The sequence below is a fragment of the Nelumbo lutea genome, chromosome 1 (genome assembly GCF_056320005.1).
Source record: "Nelumbo lutea isolate HS-2025 chromosome 1, American lotus-T2T, whole genome shotgun sequence".
In the NCBI taxonomy this organism is placed as follows: Eukaryota; Viridiplantae; Streptophyta; class Magnoliopsida; order Proteales; family Nelumbonaceae; genus Nelumbo; species Nelumbo lutea.
This window is the reverse complement of record NC_142684.1, coordinates 154,123,163-154,143,121: the sequence shown is the minus strand read 5'-3', so window position 1 is coordinate 154,143,121 and position 19,959 is coordinate 154,123,163. Positions and strand designations below refer to the sequence as shown.

Sequence of the window (19,959 nt, the reverse complement as noted above, 5' to 3'; positions counted from 1 at the left end):
TGTGATTAGAAAGCATTCTAGTCTAGACAGACAAGAAAAGTCTTTTACCTGATTAAGTTATCAGACAAGAAAAGTCTTTTACCTGATTAAGTTATCAAACTATCAACATACCCTGGTTTCAAGGAATGATATCTTTTTAACACCTTTTCCAAAACTGGTCACAAGTTAGTAGGTTTGTGCCAATATCCTATGAGCAGTGAACAATCCAAAATCCAAAGATAATATGGTATTAGAGCAATAATGCAGAAGTGCAATGATAATATCTTATGAAGAGAAAAAGAAAAGAGCAATAATGCAGAAAAGGATGAAAGGACAGAAGGACCTTCGCCAATCCTGCAATGCTTCTTCTTTTACGCTTCTTGATATTTCCTGTTGAGGCTTCGCTATTGGCAATTGAATTAGCTTTGTCAGTTTTAAGCACACTTGACCTCTGCAAGAATAGATAGGATAATTCAAAACATGGAGAAGCTGGAAGCCATATATTGAGTGGTTTGATAAACAAAAATCTCACCTTCAGTGCATGAATCTCAGTTCTTCCAACTATATGTGATGTTTCTTTCAATTTCTGACCAGTAATTTTGCCTATACTTTTCATTGGCAAGCATGAAGCCAGCAAATCTGACTTGGTGGTTTTAATCATTTTTTTCTTTGTTGACATTTTATCTTCTGAACCAGTGTTTGTTTCTTCATATAATTCAATGGATTTCTCAGAAGACAGCTTTGTGTGATTTGAATTGTGCCCTGAAGTTTTCTTCAAATCCATTGAGGAACTCAAACGAGATGATTTGTGAGCATCATGAGCCGACAATGACCTCCGCCGTTTTGGTATTGCCATGGATATTGAGTCGCCAGTTTTTCCCCTTTTCCTTTTCTGTTGTTCAGGAATTTTATCACTGACAGTCGCATCATTCTCTTTTCTTCCACTCACAAAATACTGATGACCATTGCCTGATTCCAAGTCTTTTGATCTTTCCAGATTATCCAAATTTATTTCCCTCACCATTCCCAAAATATCAACATCATTATCTTGATTTTTTCTTTCAGCTGTTAAAGCCTTATTCTTTGCTAATTTTTTTGTTTTGGCCCTTTGAGATTTCAAACGTTTTATCATCTTCCCAAGGGGCACTTCGATTTCATCTCTATCACTAGCTTTCAGAACATTGTCATCCTCAGGATTTTCTGAAGGAACCTGATGGCATCATAGGGTGGCAACTCAGTGAAGTTAATTACACAGATAAAAATAGTTTTAGAAAATCACCACATTTAAAGAATTATTAGATTGAATATTGGAATGTAGAAAATACCATTGCATCAGTTTCCAGTTCGATAGATTCGAGATGGGCCAAGACACCATCACCATACAACCACATTTGCTTCTCACTGGTCTAAAAGGAACATGCAACAGAATGAAGATACATGACATCAATGGAAATAATAAGATCAATTGAATATAAGCAGATAAAAAACTAAGGAATGATCAATGATCAAAAAACAAAGGTATGTTCATGCCATTCTGAAAGTCCCTTGACTCTATTATACCAAAAAGTTCAGAAAACAGAGTATTTTCATCATTCCAGGACATAATTGTCAAGGTGTTACCTAGGTAACAAAGCACCCTTGGTTGGATACCTTGCCTGAACACCATGGTTTATATAAAAAAAGGAACCAGTCTAGGCAACTAGGTGCACACCTAGATGACAAAAATCACAAGGCAAGTATCTAAGGACTTAGGAGGTGCCTTATTGTAATATTTTAACTCCAGATTACCATGGCTTACTATATATGTTAATACATCCTATCATATGTCAAGTATATAATTTGCCATTTTAAGAATTTTACCATTAAAACATAAACGATCAAAATGTTTTAAGAGAAGGATAAAGTATTTTTCTTCTTTTTTTTTTTTCCGTCTTTCTATCTCTTACATTAAATAGAAAAAGAGCTCTGCTGGGGCCACCACATGGTGCAATGGTAAAATCTTGGGCTGTCAAGCATGAAAAAACAGGTTGAAGTCAGAGAGTGGCCCCTTTCTGTGAAAATGATGAGCCCAAAAAAAGAAAAGAAAAGAAAGAAGAGTAAAAAAAGTAAAAGAAAGAAAAAAAAAAAAAAGAGATGTAAAATATTTTGAATTTGTCTGCCCACATCAAGTGGTACTGATATGAAAAAAATAACAACCAATGAAGGGAAGATTGAATAGTACAAGCCTTACAATCCAATCAAGGTCATGGTATTCAACTTCATATTTTCTTTTTAAAGAAGGTAAAGTATTGTATTGCAAAAAGAAACCACCTACATCAGCCCATGTACAATGAGGATCTGTACAATGGGAATTTAAAAAAAGATGTGAGAAATCAGATAAACAATGGTCCTGCTTGCAATAAAGAAAAAAGCTGAACTCCAGTGAAAGCTCTTTGTACACTTGACTAGGAACATAAAAAACCTATAACTTTGTTTTTGACTGAAACTATGTCATTGGAAAGGTTGTCAAAAATTCGGCTGTTCCTTTCCTTCCAAAGGGCCCAAAGGATAGCAGCTGGAAAAATCTTCCAAAGCAGCTTGCCTCTTACATTCAGGCCCTCTAAGGTCCACCCCTGAAGAAGCTATACGACAGAAGCAGGAGGGCAAGAGAAAACACCAAAACAGGAGAGAGCCATATCCCAGAGCTACTGAGAGAAGTTGTAGTGAATAAAAATATGGCTGGAAGATTCAGGAGCTTCATTGCAGAAGGGACAGTAGATACTAGGAAGCTGCATCCCCCTTCTGAGTAGCCGATCTGTGGTTAGGCACTTATCAAGTGCTGCAGTCCAAACCAAGAAGGCTACTTTTGAAGGAGCATGGGATTTCCAGATTATAGTCCAAGGGAAGTCTCCATCTTCACCGGCCATAAGGTTGTTGTAGAAAGACTTGGGCCCCATTTGGTTCGTTGGAATAGGGGTCTGGAATCGGAATTGGAATGGGCTGTTCTGATTCCAACCGTTTGGTTGGATGGTATTGGAATCCCATTCCCATTTCTGCTGGAATAGCATTCCCCCATTTGAGGGAATGGCCATTCCCTGCCCCTCCCTTGGGAATGAAATCCCATTCCTGCTGATTTCAATTCCCGTTCCATTCCTATCTGAACCAAACAGACTATGGGAATGGACCATTCCGATTCCGACTCTGGAAGATTCTGATTCCGACTGCAAACCAAACAGACCCTTAGAGGAGAAAATGCCGGAAGTCTCCCAAGCCCAAAATCTTTCATCATCTGCCTGCGGGTTGGGCTTGAAGCTGCGAATAAGGTTTAGAAGATCTGTTAGTGGACCTATTTCCCAATCATTAACATTCCTTCTAAAGATAGAGCTCCAAACAACTTCATCATTCCTCAAATCAAAGCAATCTTCCACTACAGCATCTTTATCTTGTGCAATGTCAAAAAGAGAGGGGAAACTTTGCATTTAATTCCCTTTAGGAAAATCCGGGGAAATAGAGGCATCATTGCTCCACAAAGCACAACCCCTTGGGAGAGAGCCAGGGCCCGACTCCCACACTAGATTTGTAAGCCCATATTTATCTGCAACAATTCTCCTCCAAAGGCTGCTCCTCTCTTTGCTGAATCTCCAGCACCACTTACCAAGGAGAGCCTTGTTAACAGCTTTAATATTTTTGATTCCTAAACCACCAATTCTCCTTGATTTGCACACAGATTTCCATCTAACCAAATTAAATTTGGGATTGTTCTTCCACCCAGCTCATAAAAAGAGTCTCATTTTCTTCTCTAGAAGCTTTGCAACACTAGCAGGAATCTGAAATAAGGAAAGATAATAGACTGGGAGTGAAGATAAGACACTCTTAATTAGAGTTATCTTACCTCCCTTTGAAAGATACTTAGATTTCCACATTGCCAATTTTCTGTCAAATCTGTCAATAACCGGGTCCCAGATATTCTTAGAGCTGCATTTGGCTCTGTTGAGTTTTGGGCTGATGTTACTTGTTTTTATTTACATAACATAGTTAGGGAGTTATTGGGCCTTAGGCCCATTAGTTTATTTTTAAGTTAGAGTGCTTATTCAGCTCTTACAAGTAGCCGACTTACTAAGGGCACACTTGTCTTTGTACCCTCTTTTATTTGTGAGTATATAATCTAATGAAAGGGGCAGCCAGACCTAATTTTGGCTTCTCCAATTTCTCTTCTATCTCTCTTCTCCTTCTTTCTCAGATGAAACCTTTTCTTCTCTTTCTTTTCTTCTTTCTTTTACAGTTTTTGAGCTACTCTATCATGCAGCCCTAGATTGGTTGACTGCATGATGAGGTAAAGGGCTGATCGAAGACTTCAGGTAAGCCCAGTTTTTGGATTCTTTTGGTAGATTTGCAATCCCTTGTAGCTGGTCTAGGGTTTAACACCAAAATTAGGAAGAATTGGAGAAAGTGGGAGAGTCCCGATTTTGGTAGGACTCTTCAATTTTGACCTAGGAAGTGGCACTCTATTTCTAGGGTTCCTTGATGTTTTTTGAAGGGGGTAGTTCAAGTCCCAAGCCTTTTGGAGGCCTCTGGAGGGAATGACAATCTCTTCTCTCTCTTCTCTCGCTCCCACAGAAAAGGGAATCTTTAGAGGGAGGGGCTTCTAGGGCACCAAGAAGGTGTTTGAGGTTTCTAAAGGAGATAAACACCTTTCTTTTCATCTCAAATTGATTTCTATTCTGGGAGTTATAGAGGGTTGTGGAGTTGAAAACAAATTTGCAGGTAAAATGGGATCTGGGGGAGGTGTTAAAGGCCTCTTCAGGGCCAGGGCCATCACTACAGTTAAGTTGGATGGTACAAAGTACTTAGAATGGTCACAATCTGCAAAGATGGTCATTGGTGATCGAGGGAAATTGGGGTATGTCACCGGTGAGGAAAAGAAACCTAAAACTAACCACTCCCGATGGGTATAGAAGAACTACATGGTGATGGCTTGGTTGTGCAATTCCATGTTACCCCATATAAGTAAGAACTTTTTATGGGCTAACACAACTAAGGAGATTTGGGGTGGAGTAGCAGAAACCTATTCACAGATTGAGAATGTTGCTAAAACCTAACAATTGAGAAACCACGTGATTGCTACTTGGCAGGGAGATAAGTTTGCTGCTATTTATTTTTTAGCTCTCAAAACCTTATGGCAGGAGATAGACCATCTAGAGATTGGGGTTTGGGAAAATAGCAAAAATGCAACAACTTATCAGAAGCTAGTAGAGAAGAATAGGATTTTTGAGTTTTTAGCTAAACTTAACCCTGAGTATGATATTACGCGATAGCATATTCTTTCTTGAGACAGTGTAACTCTCTCTCTCTCTCTCTCAGGCATAAGCTTTTGTGTCTGGAGAGGAGAGTAGGAGGAATGTGATGATAAGAAGAAGGACGCATGTAATGAAAAGTTATCAAAGGGACAGAGAAAGTAAATGGAAAAGAAAAATTAATTCTTGGAGAAGGATGAGAAGCTAAAATCACAATTCTTACTTGCAGAATTATGAACATACTCTTTAGTGCATTCTGATGTTTGGGGTTCAAATATAATAGCGTCATACAATGGTTATAAGTATTTTGTAATTTTTGTTGACGACTTTTCAAGGATGACATGGCTTTACATTATGAAAGATAGCAGTGAATTGTTCTCTATTTTTCAAAAAAATTATGCTGAAATACATACCCAATTTGGAGTTCATATTAAAATTCTTCACTTCGATAATGCAAAAGAGTACACCTCAACACCATTTCAACAATACTTAGAGCACCATGGGATAATTCATCAATCTTCTTACTCCTACACCCCACAACAGAACGATGTGGCTGAACGGAAAAACTGACACCTATTTCAAACTGCTCGGTCCATTATGCTTAATATAAATGTTCCAAAGCGTTTTTGGAGTGATGCTTTCCTAACATCATGTTTCCTCATCAATCGGATGCCCATGTCCATCCTTGGAAATCAATCCCCTTTCTCAATTTTGTTTCCTATTCTGTCTCCATTTCTTCTTTACCCCGAGAATCTTTGGGCATGTTTGTTTTGTTCAAAATTTGGGGCTTGTTTAGACAAGTTAGATGCACATGTTTACTAAATGCATCTTCCTTGGATACTCCAGGACTCAAAAAGGGTATAAGTGCTATAACCCTAACTCTCATAAGTCATTTGCGTGTTCAGATGTCACTTTCTTTAAATCAATCCCATTTTTCTCGAGTACTGAGGTCCCGTCTCCTTCCCCCGTGGTTTCACTTCCTGTTCTAGTTGAGGACCCCCTTTCCATGGTTCTTGTTCCACTTGTTGATGCCCCTCCCGTGGTTCCCGTTCCTTCCCCTCCCTCTCCCGTGCAGGTTACTACTGAGAGGCACCAATCCGCCAAGTGTATGTTCACAGAAGAGCACTGGCCCCTCCTCCAATTCAGTCCTCGTTGACAGATCCTGTGGTTGCACCTCCTCCTTCGGACCTTGATCTTCCTATTACATTGTGGAAAGGTAAGCGTAGTTGTACATCTCATCATATTTCTCATTATGTTTCAATTACTCACCTTTCTGCTTCCCATCGCCATTTTATATCCTTGTTATCCTCTATTTCAACTCCCAAAACTGTTCAGGAAGCTCTTACCTCTCTAGGGTGGTGACAAGAAATGGAAGAGGAATGTTTACCTTACAACACAATCATATGTGGGAACTTACTACTCTCCCTCCCGATAAGCATGTTGTTGGGTGTAAGTGGGTCTACACAGTGAAGTATCTTCCAGATGGTAGTGTGGAACGATTAAAAGCCAGGTTAGTGCCAAGGGCTACTCTCAGTTGTATGGTGTGGACTATGTGGAGACATTTTCTCCTGTGGCTAAAATTGGCTTAGTTCGGTATTGATTTCATTAGTAGCAATGTACGACTGGCCTCTCTTGCAATTTGACATCAAGAATGCCTTCCTGCACGGTGATCTACTTGAGGAGATATATATGGAGCAACCATTAGGGTTTATTGTTCAGGGGGAGGATGTTAAGGTGTATAGACTTAAAAAGGCAATTTATGGGCTAAAACAATCTCAACGTGTGTGGTTTGGTAGATTCAATGAAGTAGTGAAGAACTTTGGGATGAAACAATGCCAGGTAGATAATTCCATGTTCAACCATGACTCAAAAGATGGGAAAATCTTGCTAGTGGTGTATGTGGACGATATTGTCATAACTGAGAGTGATAGTAATAGGATTGAAAGGTTAAAGAACTTCCTACAAGATCACTTCAACACAAAAGATTTGGGTAAACTGAAGTACTTCCTGGGAATAGAAGTTGCAAGGTCAAGACATGGAATTAACTTATGTCAAATGAAATATATCCTTGACCTACTTGAAGAAACAGGGTTGTTAGGTTGCCAAACCAGCCGAGACACCTATGGAACCAAATGCTAAGTTGAGTGTTGATGCAGGTGAAGAGTTTGATGATTCTGGAAGGTACAGGAGGTTGGTGGAAAAATTGAACTATCTGACTATCACACAGCCAGATATATCATTTGTTTTAAGTATGGTGAACCAATTTCTGCAACATCCTAGGATTCCTCATTGGGAAGCAGTTCTAAGAATTTTTAAGTATCTAAAAGGTGCTCCGGGTCGTGGTCTGCTATACAAAAGTGGAGGAACTCTTGAGATAGAAGGGTATACAGATGCTGATTGATCTGGTTCTATGTCGAACAATAGATCAACTACAGGTTATTGTACCTTCCTTGGTGGCAATCTGGTAACTTGAAAGAGCAAGGAACAAACAGTGGTGGCAAAGAGCAGTGCATAAGCTGAGTATAGGGCTATGGCTCATACTACATGTGAACTAGTATGGTTGAAGAATTTGTTACAAGAGATGGGGTTCTCAGTTGACAGACCCATGAGGTTATATTGTGATAATCAAACTGCTATACACATCTCTTTTAATCCAGTATTCCATGAGAGAACAAAGCATATTGAAGTCGATTGCCACTTTGTAAGAGAAAAAGTGATTAGTGGAATCATAACTACATCTCATGTGAGCTCAGGAAACCAGTGGGCAGATCTCTTTACAAAGGGGCTGTCTCGGGGCAGAGTAGATTACATATGTGACAAGCTGGGACTATATGACATATACTCTCCAGCTTGAGGGGGAGTGTTAAAGTCAACAGTACAGGGGTATTTTGGTCTTTTGGTTTATCTAGTTAGAAGTGAAAGGTTTGTTTTATTCAAGTTTAGGTTGTGTCCCATCACTTGTAAGGGACAATACTGTCTTTTTGTAACTCAACTTATTCAATATAAATACAAAGTGGGTCAGCTAGAGAGCGTGACTTTTTCCTCCACTGGTCGAACCCTTCTTCTTCTTCTTCTTCTTCTAACCTAAAACTGAATAGGATTATTTACAAATTACTGATAAAAATTTAAGAGAAAACAAACATAAATTGATTAAAACTGTGAAGGAGATCAACACATGTAAGACAAAAGCAGCGTAGACAACCTTTCTTTCGATAACCCAATTCAAACTACTATAGCATATTAAGACAAAAAAAGAATGGCAGAAGCCGCAAACCAATTGATATCGACAGAAACCTGTTGCAACAGATTTTGATCACCCAACCAAATCTCAAGTAGATTATCAGTATCGCCGAGTATCCAACAAAACCTAACCAGACAAGCAGCAGTATCTCCTCTTTCCAGGTGTTCAATGCATTGGAATAAGACTATAGAGTTAAGAGTTTTAAGTTTACAAATACTCACCAAAGAGTCAACGCCTTCTTTATTCTCAACTGATTTGTACAGTGACGTTGGTAGTGGAACTGAGGCTGAGGATGTCAACTCTTTCAAACCATCCTGCTGTTGAGCTAGACGTTTGGTGATTGACATCCCAATATCACAAATTGCATGTGAATTCTGTGATTTTCAATGACCATGTCATACAATTACTCAGAAGCTAGAAGTAAGATTGGGTGAAAACTTTTGTTTAACCAACACAAGGAGATATTAAGGGAAACAAACTTCCTACCTTAGACTTCACCATATCAACTATATCCTCCGAGGATTTTATGCTGTGAAAAATGGAGATGATTGTAGAAACAGTCTCCTTTTCTTTGCTGGTATTAGCATCTGATTTTCCACTTTTGTCTTCATGTACCAGTGTAGAAAGAAATAAATACAGCTGCCTAGAAAATACAGACAAAAGATATAATAAAATAAGATGTCTTCAGTATCTTTTGTTATCTATTCATGCATATGACCTGGGGATATCATCTCAAGCCACATTTCCAAGATAGATGTATTCATAATGAGTTTCATTCTGCTAAATCAAACAATCGACCAATGAAATCTTATAATTTTGGATCAGGTATATGAAGCCCATTTCATCATGCTCTGCAATCAATCATAATGTTCCTAGAATCTCGACCACAGAAGCACATGAAGTCATAAAGCCATTACTATTAATTTGTAACTTTGAATATAGTTTTTTTAATGTTCTCAGAAGTATGAATTATTAGATAACCTTTGTCGCCACAAAAAATCAATGATTTTTCTCAAATAAATCTTTTGTCACTTGCAATGAAGACAAGTTGTGTTTCTGGAAGCTGATTAAGCGACATCTTGTTAGGGAAAATACTTTAAGAAAATGCATGCAATTGATAAACAGAAAAGTAATGTTATTTTCAAAATAATAAATCCATGCATTCGATAACAACCATATCTCATTCAATGACATCAACAACAAGAAGATAAATGTAGATAGCAGCCATACCGGTATATTGGTTCAAATGCTTTAACGTCGGTGCATTCATCAATATTAGGAAATGAAGGGTGATATGCAAGAGCATGGACCAGGTATGGGAGTATGCATTCTGGATAAGCCAAAAGTGGATTTGAGTCGCATTGCATAGAAAGTTGCCGTGCCCTTGCTTGGTGACACATCTGAATAACTTCATCTAGGTTATGCTTGTCCTGTCAAAAGGAATAAGGATAAGGAACTCAAGTAAAAAGAACCAACAAAGACTCTTCTGCATTCCACCAAGATGGAATAAATGGCATACTAGTTTATAGTAAAATAGAAGAAATACTATGAATAATTTCAAATACATTATAACTAATCAGAATATTAACCTCTTTTGAGTCTGGCTCCTGATATCCAGTTAAATTTAATAAGAAGGCACAAGCATACTTTGCATCGAGAAGCCGATCCTTTATATATTGATGTACCTTCCCATGGAAAAGTTTCTTAACTTGAGGGTAGATAGCCTGTGAATCAATGAAAGCAACTAACATATGAAGGTAACAACCAAAGATAAACAAGAACCACCTTAATAGATGACACTCTAGAATACAATTTGGATTGGAGAGGATTTAACCTCTGATGTTGTCAATGTTAAATGAAACACATTGATGGGTATTTTGTGATCCCAATGCCTTGACAAACGAAGAACTGCTTTTGCTGAAGCAAGCTTCAAATGGGCCTTATCAACAGGACTGCCAGATAACCACAGACAACCAAAGAAAAAAATAAAAGCAAACAGAAATCACATGAGATGATCAGATATACTCTTGCACAACAAGCAAACAATAAGTCAGAGGAACCTTGGTTTCTTCTTCTAGAAAATAAGACCAATGCATAAACATTAAGAGTACCTTGATTCTATGTCTTCTGAAATCTCCCCAAAAGTAAGAAAATTTTTAAGGATTCCCAAGAGGTTTTCAATCCCAAGACGCAAATGAGCATCTTTAACAGGCAAGTAGCTCTTCACCAATGTTTTAATACCAAAAATCTGCAGATCACCAAGAGATTTTAAATCCTCGTGTGAAGGAATTTGTCATGATAATGCATGGAGAAAAGCAAAGAGCAAAAATTGACAGGAATATGTAAATACCCTAAAAGAAAATCACTAGAATTTATCATTATATGCCACTGGTGAGTCATGGGTGCTGGAACAAAATTCAGATCTAGCCATCATGACTAACCTTCAAAGAGCAAAGTTCACTTCTATCATCCCAACAGGCTTGATTGCTTTTCTCTGCTTTCTGGAACAGAAAAGAGAAACAATTCAGATAGAGCTAAAGATCATTTTTCCAATAAATACTATATAGCATGCATATGCCTCATTAATTGTGGAAGACATACATTACTGCACTCAAAAATTTTGTTTCTTATAAACTCTATGATCTCACTCTCTCTAGTTTCAAAAACCGGCATTGCAGTCTGAGCTATACAACCCAGAGATTGTAGGATGGCAGGAAGATGTGTTTTCTCCTCTAACATATCAACAAGCCTCTGCAGGTGCAGTAAGATGCATCAGGTCATCCAAATCTAAATATGATCACAAGAAATAGCATATTTCAAAGTTGAACTGAACTACTATAAACGAGAAGAAAAATGAGAAATCAAACCTTGTATAGAACAGAGAGTGATTTGAGCCCATCATCTTTTGTTATTGCTGCCAGGGCATGTACAGCATATTTAGCCTGTACTCGGTTACCCTCCAAACATAATCTCTCTAATATAAGATCTACGGAACTGCATTTGGATAACCAAGACAAAAAAGGCATATTTCGGTTAAAAAATAATTAATAAATAAATATAATATCAGCAACTACAATTCAACAATTCAAGGTTCACACCTAGAAGTCATTGCTAATTGTTGCCGGATGGTTCCACCAGCCCTTGCCAGAACATGCAAAACACCTTCTTTAACTATTTCATTGTCCTCTTTAAGAAGATTCACCAGTTCTTCTTCAACCCCACTTAATAGCAATGGAGAAAAACGGGCAATAATCTGAAAATTGTCATCAAAAGGCTATGAAAAGGTATTTGCAAATATGGAGACATGCCTTACAAGACTAAGCTATATCAAGACTGCAAATAACATTGAGAATTAGATAATTATCAAAAAAATAAACATTGAGAACTAGACTAGTGCAAGATTCTTTCATATCATAACAATAGTAAGCCATAGAGTATCATGCAGGTCCAGATTTGTTTACACAAAAAAAACATATATATGTAGGATCTACACATAACTTTTATTCATGATAGTGAAAAGCATAAACAGTGCAACGCATTGCTGCTATCTACAAAAAGGACCACTGATGGCACATCTCCCACAAAATCTCAGTATGAAGGATGAACTACAGGCATCATCTTGGTATCCACCAATCAGCAGTCCTCTGCAGCAAACTCTCCACTGTGGCACCCATTGCCAGCAAATGACACCACAGATTGATAGAAAGGAATTCTTTCAACAAGCCAGGAACCGCCTATCATACAAACAGTTCAGTGCATTCCTAGCCAACATCAAGGAGCTGAATGCTCAAAAGCAATCTTGGGAGGAGACCTTCAGGAAAGCAGAAGAGATATTTGGTTCATATAACAAGAATATTCATTTATCAATTTTCCAGAGAGGTTTCATAATTATAGGTTTTTTTAACAGGTAAAGTAATGATTGTATTAATATCAAATTGAAATTACATCAAGGCCCCATGGAAAAACACTTGTATACTTCTATACACAATTTTTTTTTTTTTGAGAAAAATTAACTGAACTTCTATACACTATTTGTTAGCAGGATATGAACAAAAAAAAAATTAAAAAGAAAAAAAGCGCCCTGTCAAAAGATCTGCTGTATTCCAAACTTTAAATTCCCTATCTACTGATAGCCAAGAACATATCTTTCCTTTGATTCCCCCAGCACCCCTTGCTCATCTGCATAGAGGTTCTGAAATATCCTGTCGTTCATCTCCCACTATACACACCAAAAACAGCCAATGGAATAAAGCTCCAGACAATTCTTCAATGGTTCCCAGTGAAGAAAAGGAAGTTGATTAAGGTAACGCTCTTAGGTGAACTAAAGAATGTTGGTTAAAGTTAGTGTTGAACTATGAAGTTTTAACTACATGTAATTTCCTATTAATTGTTACCCAGATTCCGTGGTGTGTGAACATGCAATAAAGATTAACTGGCAGCTATGCTGATCCTCAAGTCTTTGTTCTAACTGCCATTGTGTACAAATAGAGTGAAGCGAGGATGAGGCATTGTTATACTAATCTTGAGTTGTTTTAGTTGATTGGAGAGCATCAGCATGATTGATCTGATGATCCCATTTGCTTGTGGGGTATGCTTTGTTGTAAATAATTGCTTAGTTTCTTATGTCCCCAAAGCCTATTTAAATTCACTTTGATGGTCAGAGACAATTTGTTTACCAATTTACAGTCATGAATTCACTTACCCTTGTAAGGAAAATTTTATAGTGTATCAAAAAGTAAATAAATAATGAAAAACATGAACTTAAAAGTGTGGAGCATATTCTCAGACCAAGAGTTAAGTCCAGTTTCTTCCCCCTTCAGTTAGAAGAAGAGTGAAACGTTTAATTTTCAGCTTGTTTCATGATCCTTTTTCCCCTGCTAGTGTAGCTTTCTTAGCTTATTTCCCTTCAGCCCATTTTCTTTAATTAATGAAGTTTTTTGTTACCAATAATACACAGCCACATATACACACACAAAATGACATAGCAGATCAAATAACTGCAAAAATCTTCAAATGCCTCAGCATGCGAGCTCATTTCAGGTTCTAGCAAAAGCTGCATGTTGAAGAAAACCTCATACATGGGACACTCGAACTGATATGACCTATTATTTGACCTAGTATGAGATCCACTTTACAGATTGAATCATTGGGCAGGAGCTAAGAACTGACCAGTTTTGATGGATTTAGCCTAGCTGACCTTCAACTGGTCTCAAGGGCAAGTGCCATGGAATAGTTTCTAAAATGAGCTCTTTCAAGATTATCAAAAAAAAAAAAAAAGATCATGCAATAGGTCAAAAGCATACAAAGGTCCAGATAGACGAAAAAGGACAACCAAAAAGATACTAAATAAGCCAGAAAAAAAGGGAAAAAACATGCAACTTGGGATAATGGAAGCTATTGGCCTTCAAGTAATTCAAAGTCAAACAATGATCACAGGACATGCTACAATAGCAAACATAAGGAGCACCCCTTAAGACCTTCACATTTAATGTAAGACATTCACAGAAAAAGAGAAAAAATAACAACAAACTAAGAAGCATTCACATGATTTTTTAAATGAAATGAAAATATAAACTGTGCAAGAGAACATCACTATTTGTGTCAACTGGGTTAACAGATCAGCCAATGAATTGATCGATGCTATGGCTAAGCAAGGGTACAAGCAGAGAGCAATTGTTCTAGGGACCAGTATGAATTCATGATGTAACAGCAACTGTTATATTTTTCTATATACAAGAGGGAAGGTAGCCGCTAACTATCCCTATCAGGGATACCTGACACCTTGTACAGATTTCATTATCCTATTCCTTGATAAAGTACAGTAGAATATTATGCAAGACGACAGATTTCAACCCATGAATGTTCAAAGACACAAAGTAACAATGAGACTACCTTAAAGGTTAAAAAACATAGGTTGCAATATTACAAGTATCAAATGAATGAGAAGGATGTGTTTTTACCACTAATAGATTCATGCACGACTGAATAAATTGTATATTTTCTGCTGATTTTTGTTCAGAAATCTCCAAAAGTATTTCTTTTACATACTCCTTGTTGAAGAGTAGATAAGAGCATTTCATTGAGAGTGTCCTCAAAAAATCATAAAGTCGGTGTTTTTCACCAAGTATCCTAAGCAATTCATCCTGCAAATATGAAGGAAAACATAAGCCCCTAAATCTTCAAATAGGAAACTATGCCAACAACCATATTATTTTTTGTTTAAGTATCCATACCAGAATAATAGTTTTCATGTTATTATATAAGAAAGAACTTTCAAATGTTATTTCTTGCTTTTATCACAATAATCCATATATAAAGAAAATACCCTAGATGTCCAAGCCTGCTCAAATGTAGTATTAGGATCAAGTAGATTTGACAAAATTTTCCAAATATTAGCATCCTTAAGTTGATCGAGAATCTGGAAACTCTCCTCTGCCTTCGAAGGATCAGGAAAGCAGTGGGACATGATACGACAGCAAACAAAAATCTTCTTTAGCAGCTCAGGGGCATTATTATCCTGCATTTAAAAAGATTGAATTTAATAGCACCTTACAGAATACAGCAATATTAGCAGTTCAATTTTAAAGATTTGGAAACCTGATGCATCTGCCGGAAAGAAATATATTTCAACATTTCTTGCTGTAACCTGCAATGAAAGGAGAAAATCCCTGAATTTCTGTGCAAATCCTATAAACAGAAGGAAGTTAACAGAAAAAGGGTTCCATGAAATCAGAGAAAAATGCATGATACCAAAAGAAACATTGTAAACAAACCTCTGCCTCTGCTCCAGTATCTTCTCAAGTGCCTTTACCTCTACTTTGTCAAACCCTGGGAAGATTTTAACCCAATGTTTCACCTTGTCCTTAATTGAGAATTCAGTGGGGAACAAGGATTCACATAGAACAACCTCAATTGTCTCTGATCTGTAGAGAATTTACAGCACATGTTTTATAGTTAACAACAGAAAAATAGTTTGGAAACTTCAAAAAAAATACTTTGCAACAAGAAGAAGAAAAAGACCCTATAAAGGAAGAAAAAGGCCAGCTGGCAATGGACAAGACCCAACAAACAAGTGCCACCTCACCAAAACATAAAATACAAGCCAGCCCTCGTAATTGGAAATATTTTAATGTTTCTTCAATCTTGGTTTCCCTCTCCTCAAGGATCCATCAAGCTGAACTTTGGTTGCTGCTCAATGGGAACCCCAGGACCACCGGGCATTAGATGTAAGTTCAGGAGACGCAAGGGAGAGGTCCTTCAAGTTCAATTGGGACAAGTAGGGAGAGTTGATTATATTTGAGAAGAAATATTCTCTGCTGAGAGGTTCAAGGTTGACATATGCCCTTAGTTACTCTAACAGTGGAAATTGCAGGAGATTCCCAGCTGGTGATGATGGAATGTTGAAGGATGGTGAGCCCTTTAGCAGCCAGGGGGAACATCTCATTCGATTGGATCAGACAGCCAATGATTTAACTGACTTGCATTGTATCGGGGCTCATCCCTTCCAAACTGGTTTGTTTTCAGCTTTATATGGGGTGTAAGGGAGGCCATTTCAAGTCAGCCGGGGGGGGGGGGGGGGGGGGGGGAGGTTTGCACTTGATTTGTTCTTACCCGTCGTACCTTTTTTCATTAATTAATTAATAACTTCTCGTTGATCATGTGAGATCGAAAAACAGCATAAAAAGAGTCAACTTCAACCTCAACGTGTCTGCCAGAGACAGTGAGTGGACTCCTCCAAGAAAGTCAATGGTCTATCTATTCCCACCACTTTCGTACACATTGCCCAATATGAACTCCCGAAGTCCCAAGTACATCCACCTTTACAATAGTTAAGGTTACAAGAGCTACCATATCAATTAAATGAGTTTAAAAGTCTCGTTATAGGCTTTCTTTGAAATTCTCAACGGATTTTACTCTATATCAAGAATGTATTTTCTTTGTCATTTGGAACCACTTAAGAATTCTCTGGATCGAAAGAAACAGGAGGCCTTTTGAAAATCAATATAGTACAGAAGAAAAATTGTTGAAAGGTTTATGGGGTAGATTATATTCTTGGGTAGGAACACACAAAAATTTCAGGGGCAGACCGTATAATTCTTTTTTTTTATTTTAGCTCTTTTTGTACCCCATGAACACAAGATATGAAATGTACAGAAACGTCATAGGCCCTGCACAGTGCCTTGTTGTGCAGGGGGTTGCAATCTTTTTTTTATTAATATAATAATTTACCTTTCTCTCTCAAAAAAAAAAGAATTCCCTGATAATTAGTTTGACACATTGGTTAGATGACCATATTTTTTAAGTTTAACTGATGTTTATTTGCATAATACATATAATTCAATCAACATATCCATGAATACGAAGTACAGAAACAGATTATATATTTTGTTTGCACATAATTCAACAGATGCATCCAAACAGCTTCTAAAAGATGCAGAAATCCATTCAATACATTGCATTTCAGATCATGAGTCATTGGGACCAATTCCACTTCCATAATTGATCCAAAGATATTTCTACAGAAACATTGATAATTAAAATGACCTTTCCCAATTCCCATATCTTCTTATGCTATTTCAAGTTTGTGAAATTTCAATTTTCTAGTTTTTGAAGTCCAGTTACTCAGATTTGTAAGGTTACACCTCAAATCCTCTAGATTCTTGGAGAAAAAACTCTTTTTTTATTCTGGAGAAAAGCTCTTTGTATAATCCCTGATAGTGTGGGGAATATGGTTTGTCTTTGGATTTTCTTGCATGAAGAGTGTTAGAGGATGTTTTGATATATTTGCAACTTTGGGTTTATATCCAGGATGTTATTGTAACCTCTGGTTATATTGGGGGCTTTTCTGTAATTCCAATTATTTGTATGTGCCTTGTCCAGTAAGCCAGTGCGGTATAGTCTTATTCAGACCGCTGTCTTCCTCTGGTTATATAATCTATATTTTCAAACATAATGGCTTGATCATCCTCTCCTGTGGACATGGGCCTTCTAGCTGAATCACATAAATCTTAGGTGCCCTTGATTTACCATTTCTGTTTTCTGTCATAGTTTTATGTGACTATCAGTTTTGGCTTCTATTTGCATATACATTAGGTAACACGACTGTACTGTCCATCCCAGATAAACAAAAATCACTGAATCAACTCAATTAAAAGCTGCCTTTGAAAAGAACAGTAGAATATACAGTTTCCCCAGATTAATGCCCAAATAGATGTTCTCACCTGAAATCTTTGTCAAAGAAGCATCTAAGTATCTTCCCAGGGATCCAGTCAAAATCATCTGAGCTAACTGAATCAGAAGATTTTAAGCAACAAATTCTGTATATTTCAGGTAGCCTCTCCATGGTATATCTTTTAACAAGTAGCTGAAATTTTTGAAACAGAGACTGTCAGAAATAGAAATTCATTGAGAAGTTGGATAGCCAAATGAAGTGAAGAGAGATAGAGAGATCAGTACAGATTTATCTCGAAGACGCTCTGCAACAAGTTTTATGGTTTCAATAGGAATGGATTTCAAGGTATGACAAGCCACGTCACAGAGTGCAGCAACAACTTCTTTCCGAACATTTTCATCATAGTCTAACAGCCGATCACAGAGGGCATCTGGAAAATCGCACATCAAGCTCAAACTCAACGACATAAACAGTTTACTATACTGAAATGCTTAACAAAAATATATGTAATAGCATAACTAGCCATCATCCATACCAATAATTTGAGGAGCTTCATCTCTGAAGGGATTTGAAAGCAAACAGCTCCTTACATGCCCAATGACAGACATTCGAACCTCCACTACTCTATCAGTCAACCTCTTCAAGAATTCAGAGAATATTGGGTGAAATGCTTCACAGATGGCATAATCTGGTAGAGCAAACAGGTCTCCGAGTAACCTCACTGCTTTCAGACGAGTATTTGATTGATCTGTCTGTATAAGGCGGAACTTCAGAAGTTAAAATCTATTCATTTAACCTTTAAAACCATGAATAGGACATCTAAGATTGTATTTTCCTAATTTTGAAGAAATATAGCACATTATAAATTGGCATGATTTCAACCTACAGAAAAAAGGAAATGAGACAAAGAAGAAGACTGAAATTCTAAGTTAAAAAAAAAAATAAGAAGTGCTTTAAGTAAATGTTGTAAGGCTTAATTGTTCTTTATAACTGCTGGTGGTAGGACAGTTTCAGCTACTAGCCCTTTTTTTTCTTTTATTATTGTTCTGGATATGCCGCCAGGGGCATACTTGTAATTTCATCTCTTTTATAAAGATTAATATAAATAGAAAACTGGCGGCAGCCAGTACTGATTTTCTCCTCTCATCCGTACCTCTCTTTCTCTCTCTCCCTCTCTCCCTCTCTCTCTCTCTCTCTCTCAATCACCACAAGTGACCACATGGTATCGGAGCAGGTTTTCTGGGTTGGAGGAGACCTACGATCCTAGCTTCAGCCTTTCTAAAAGTGATTGGACGTTGCTACCTTTACAGAAACCCTAGCAGTGGCTTGTTTTTCAGTCCTCTCTGGCGGCTGTATCTGCAGAAACCCTAGTAAGTTCTGGCGGCTACTTCTGCTGAAACCCTAGTGGTCCCTAGCGGCGGTTTTCTGAGAAACCCTAGCAGTTTCTGGCCGTAGGGTGGTGCTGGTGCAATGAAACCCTAATCGAAGAAGGGTGCTGATGGTGCAAACTCCTCGGTTATCCAGTGCTGAACAGGTGTGTTTTTGTTTCAGTTTGTCTCAGTACTCTTTATCCAATGGTGTGTAGGACTCATGCCTTGATTATATGATTACTAGTTTGGACATTTGATGGTTAGAGTGGGGGAACCACATTCAGACTAACAGTAATGTCGGTATTGGTGGTGCTGAACCGATGACCGGACTGGTTACTATTCTGTTTGGACGTTGTATTGACTGAACCCTTATTCTCAGCAGTAGACCCTGTGTTCTCAGCAACTTTCAAATAATCTGTTGTCACCTTCTAGGAGCAAACCCTGAGTTACCATATTCTAGTTGTGGCGGCTGTGCTGTTGGGTGGCATTTGGACTGTTTTTTTGTAGTCTTCAATGGCAAGTCATGTATTTACCTCACCAGGGAATACACCAACCTGCAACACAGCAAGTATGGGAGGTGAAAACATGGTTTTTCCCATGCCAATTACCCCCTTGAACGGTCTGAACCACCTGGAGTGGGCTAAGAGAGTGAAACTCTATGTAACGGCAAGAGGTAAGGCTGGTTACATCAATGGAAGGGTGAAAAAACCCAAGGGTGAGATGGCCGAACATGATAGGTGGGACCAAGAAAACAGTATGGTGATGTCTTGTCTCCTCGCAGCCATGGAACCTGATGTGAAAAAGAATTTCATGTGGGCAGACACCACCAGTGAAATCTGGGAACAGGCCAGAATTACCTATTCTGAGCAAAGGCATTACGCCAAGGTTTACCAATTGCAAGCTGAGTCCTCAACATGTAAACAG

The 19,959-nt window shown here is 37.8% G+C and overlaps 1 protein-coding gene across 2 annotated transcripts in view; it reads right to left on the bottom strand.

Annotated features, from left to right (window-relative positions):
- Window positions 1-19,959, bottom strand: part of LOC148878515 (sister chromatid cohesion protein PDS5 homolog A-like) — a 45,378-nt gene that overhangs the window by 11,898 nt on the left and 13,521 nt on the right. For both annotated transcript variants that reach the window (XM_088955869.1, XM_088955871.1), the window contains exons 6-25: window positions 18,201-18,417; window positions 17,950-18,095; window positions 17,715-17,857; window positions 15,267-15,416; window positions 15,091-15,139; window positions 14,819-15,010; window positions 14,454-14,636; window positions 11,592-11,746; window positions 11,361-11,487; window positions 11,095-11,244; window positions 10,935-10,994; window positions 10,605-10,741; window positions 10,328-10,445; window positions 10,083-10,217; window positions 9,724-9,923; window positions 8,980-9,136; window positions 8,715-8,867; window positions 1,305-1,385; window positions 512-1,189; window positions 323-430 (exon numbers count right to left, since the gene is read on the bottom strand). In XM_088955869.1, the coding sequence (XP_088811995.1) occupies window positions 323-430; window positions 512-1,189; window positions 1,305-1,385; window positions 8,715-8,867; window positions 8,980-9,136; window positions 9,724-9,923; window positions 10,083-10,217; window positions 10,328-10,445; window positions 10,605-10,741; window positions 10,935-10,994; window positions 11,095-11,244; window positions 11,361-11,487; window positions 11,592-11,746; window positions 14,454-14,636; window positions 14,819-15,010; window positions 15,091-15,139; window positions 15,267-15,416; window positions 17,715-17,857; window positions 17,950-18,095; window positions 18,201-18,417 (3,339 nt within the window). The remainder of the gene's footprint in view (window positions 1-322; window positions 431-511; window positions 1,190-1,304; window positions 1,386-8,714; window positions 8,868-8,979; window positions 9,137-9,723; window positions 9,924-10,082; window positions 10,218-10,327; window positions 10,446-10,604; window positions 10,742-10,934; window positions 10,995-11,094; window positions 11,245-11,360; window positions 11,488-11,591; window positions 11,747-14,453; window positions 14,637-14,818; window positions 15,011-15,090; window positions 15,140-15,266; window positions 15,417-17,714; window positions 17,858-17,949; window positions 18,096-18,200; window positions 18,418-19,959) is intronic.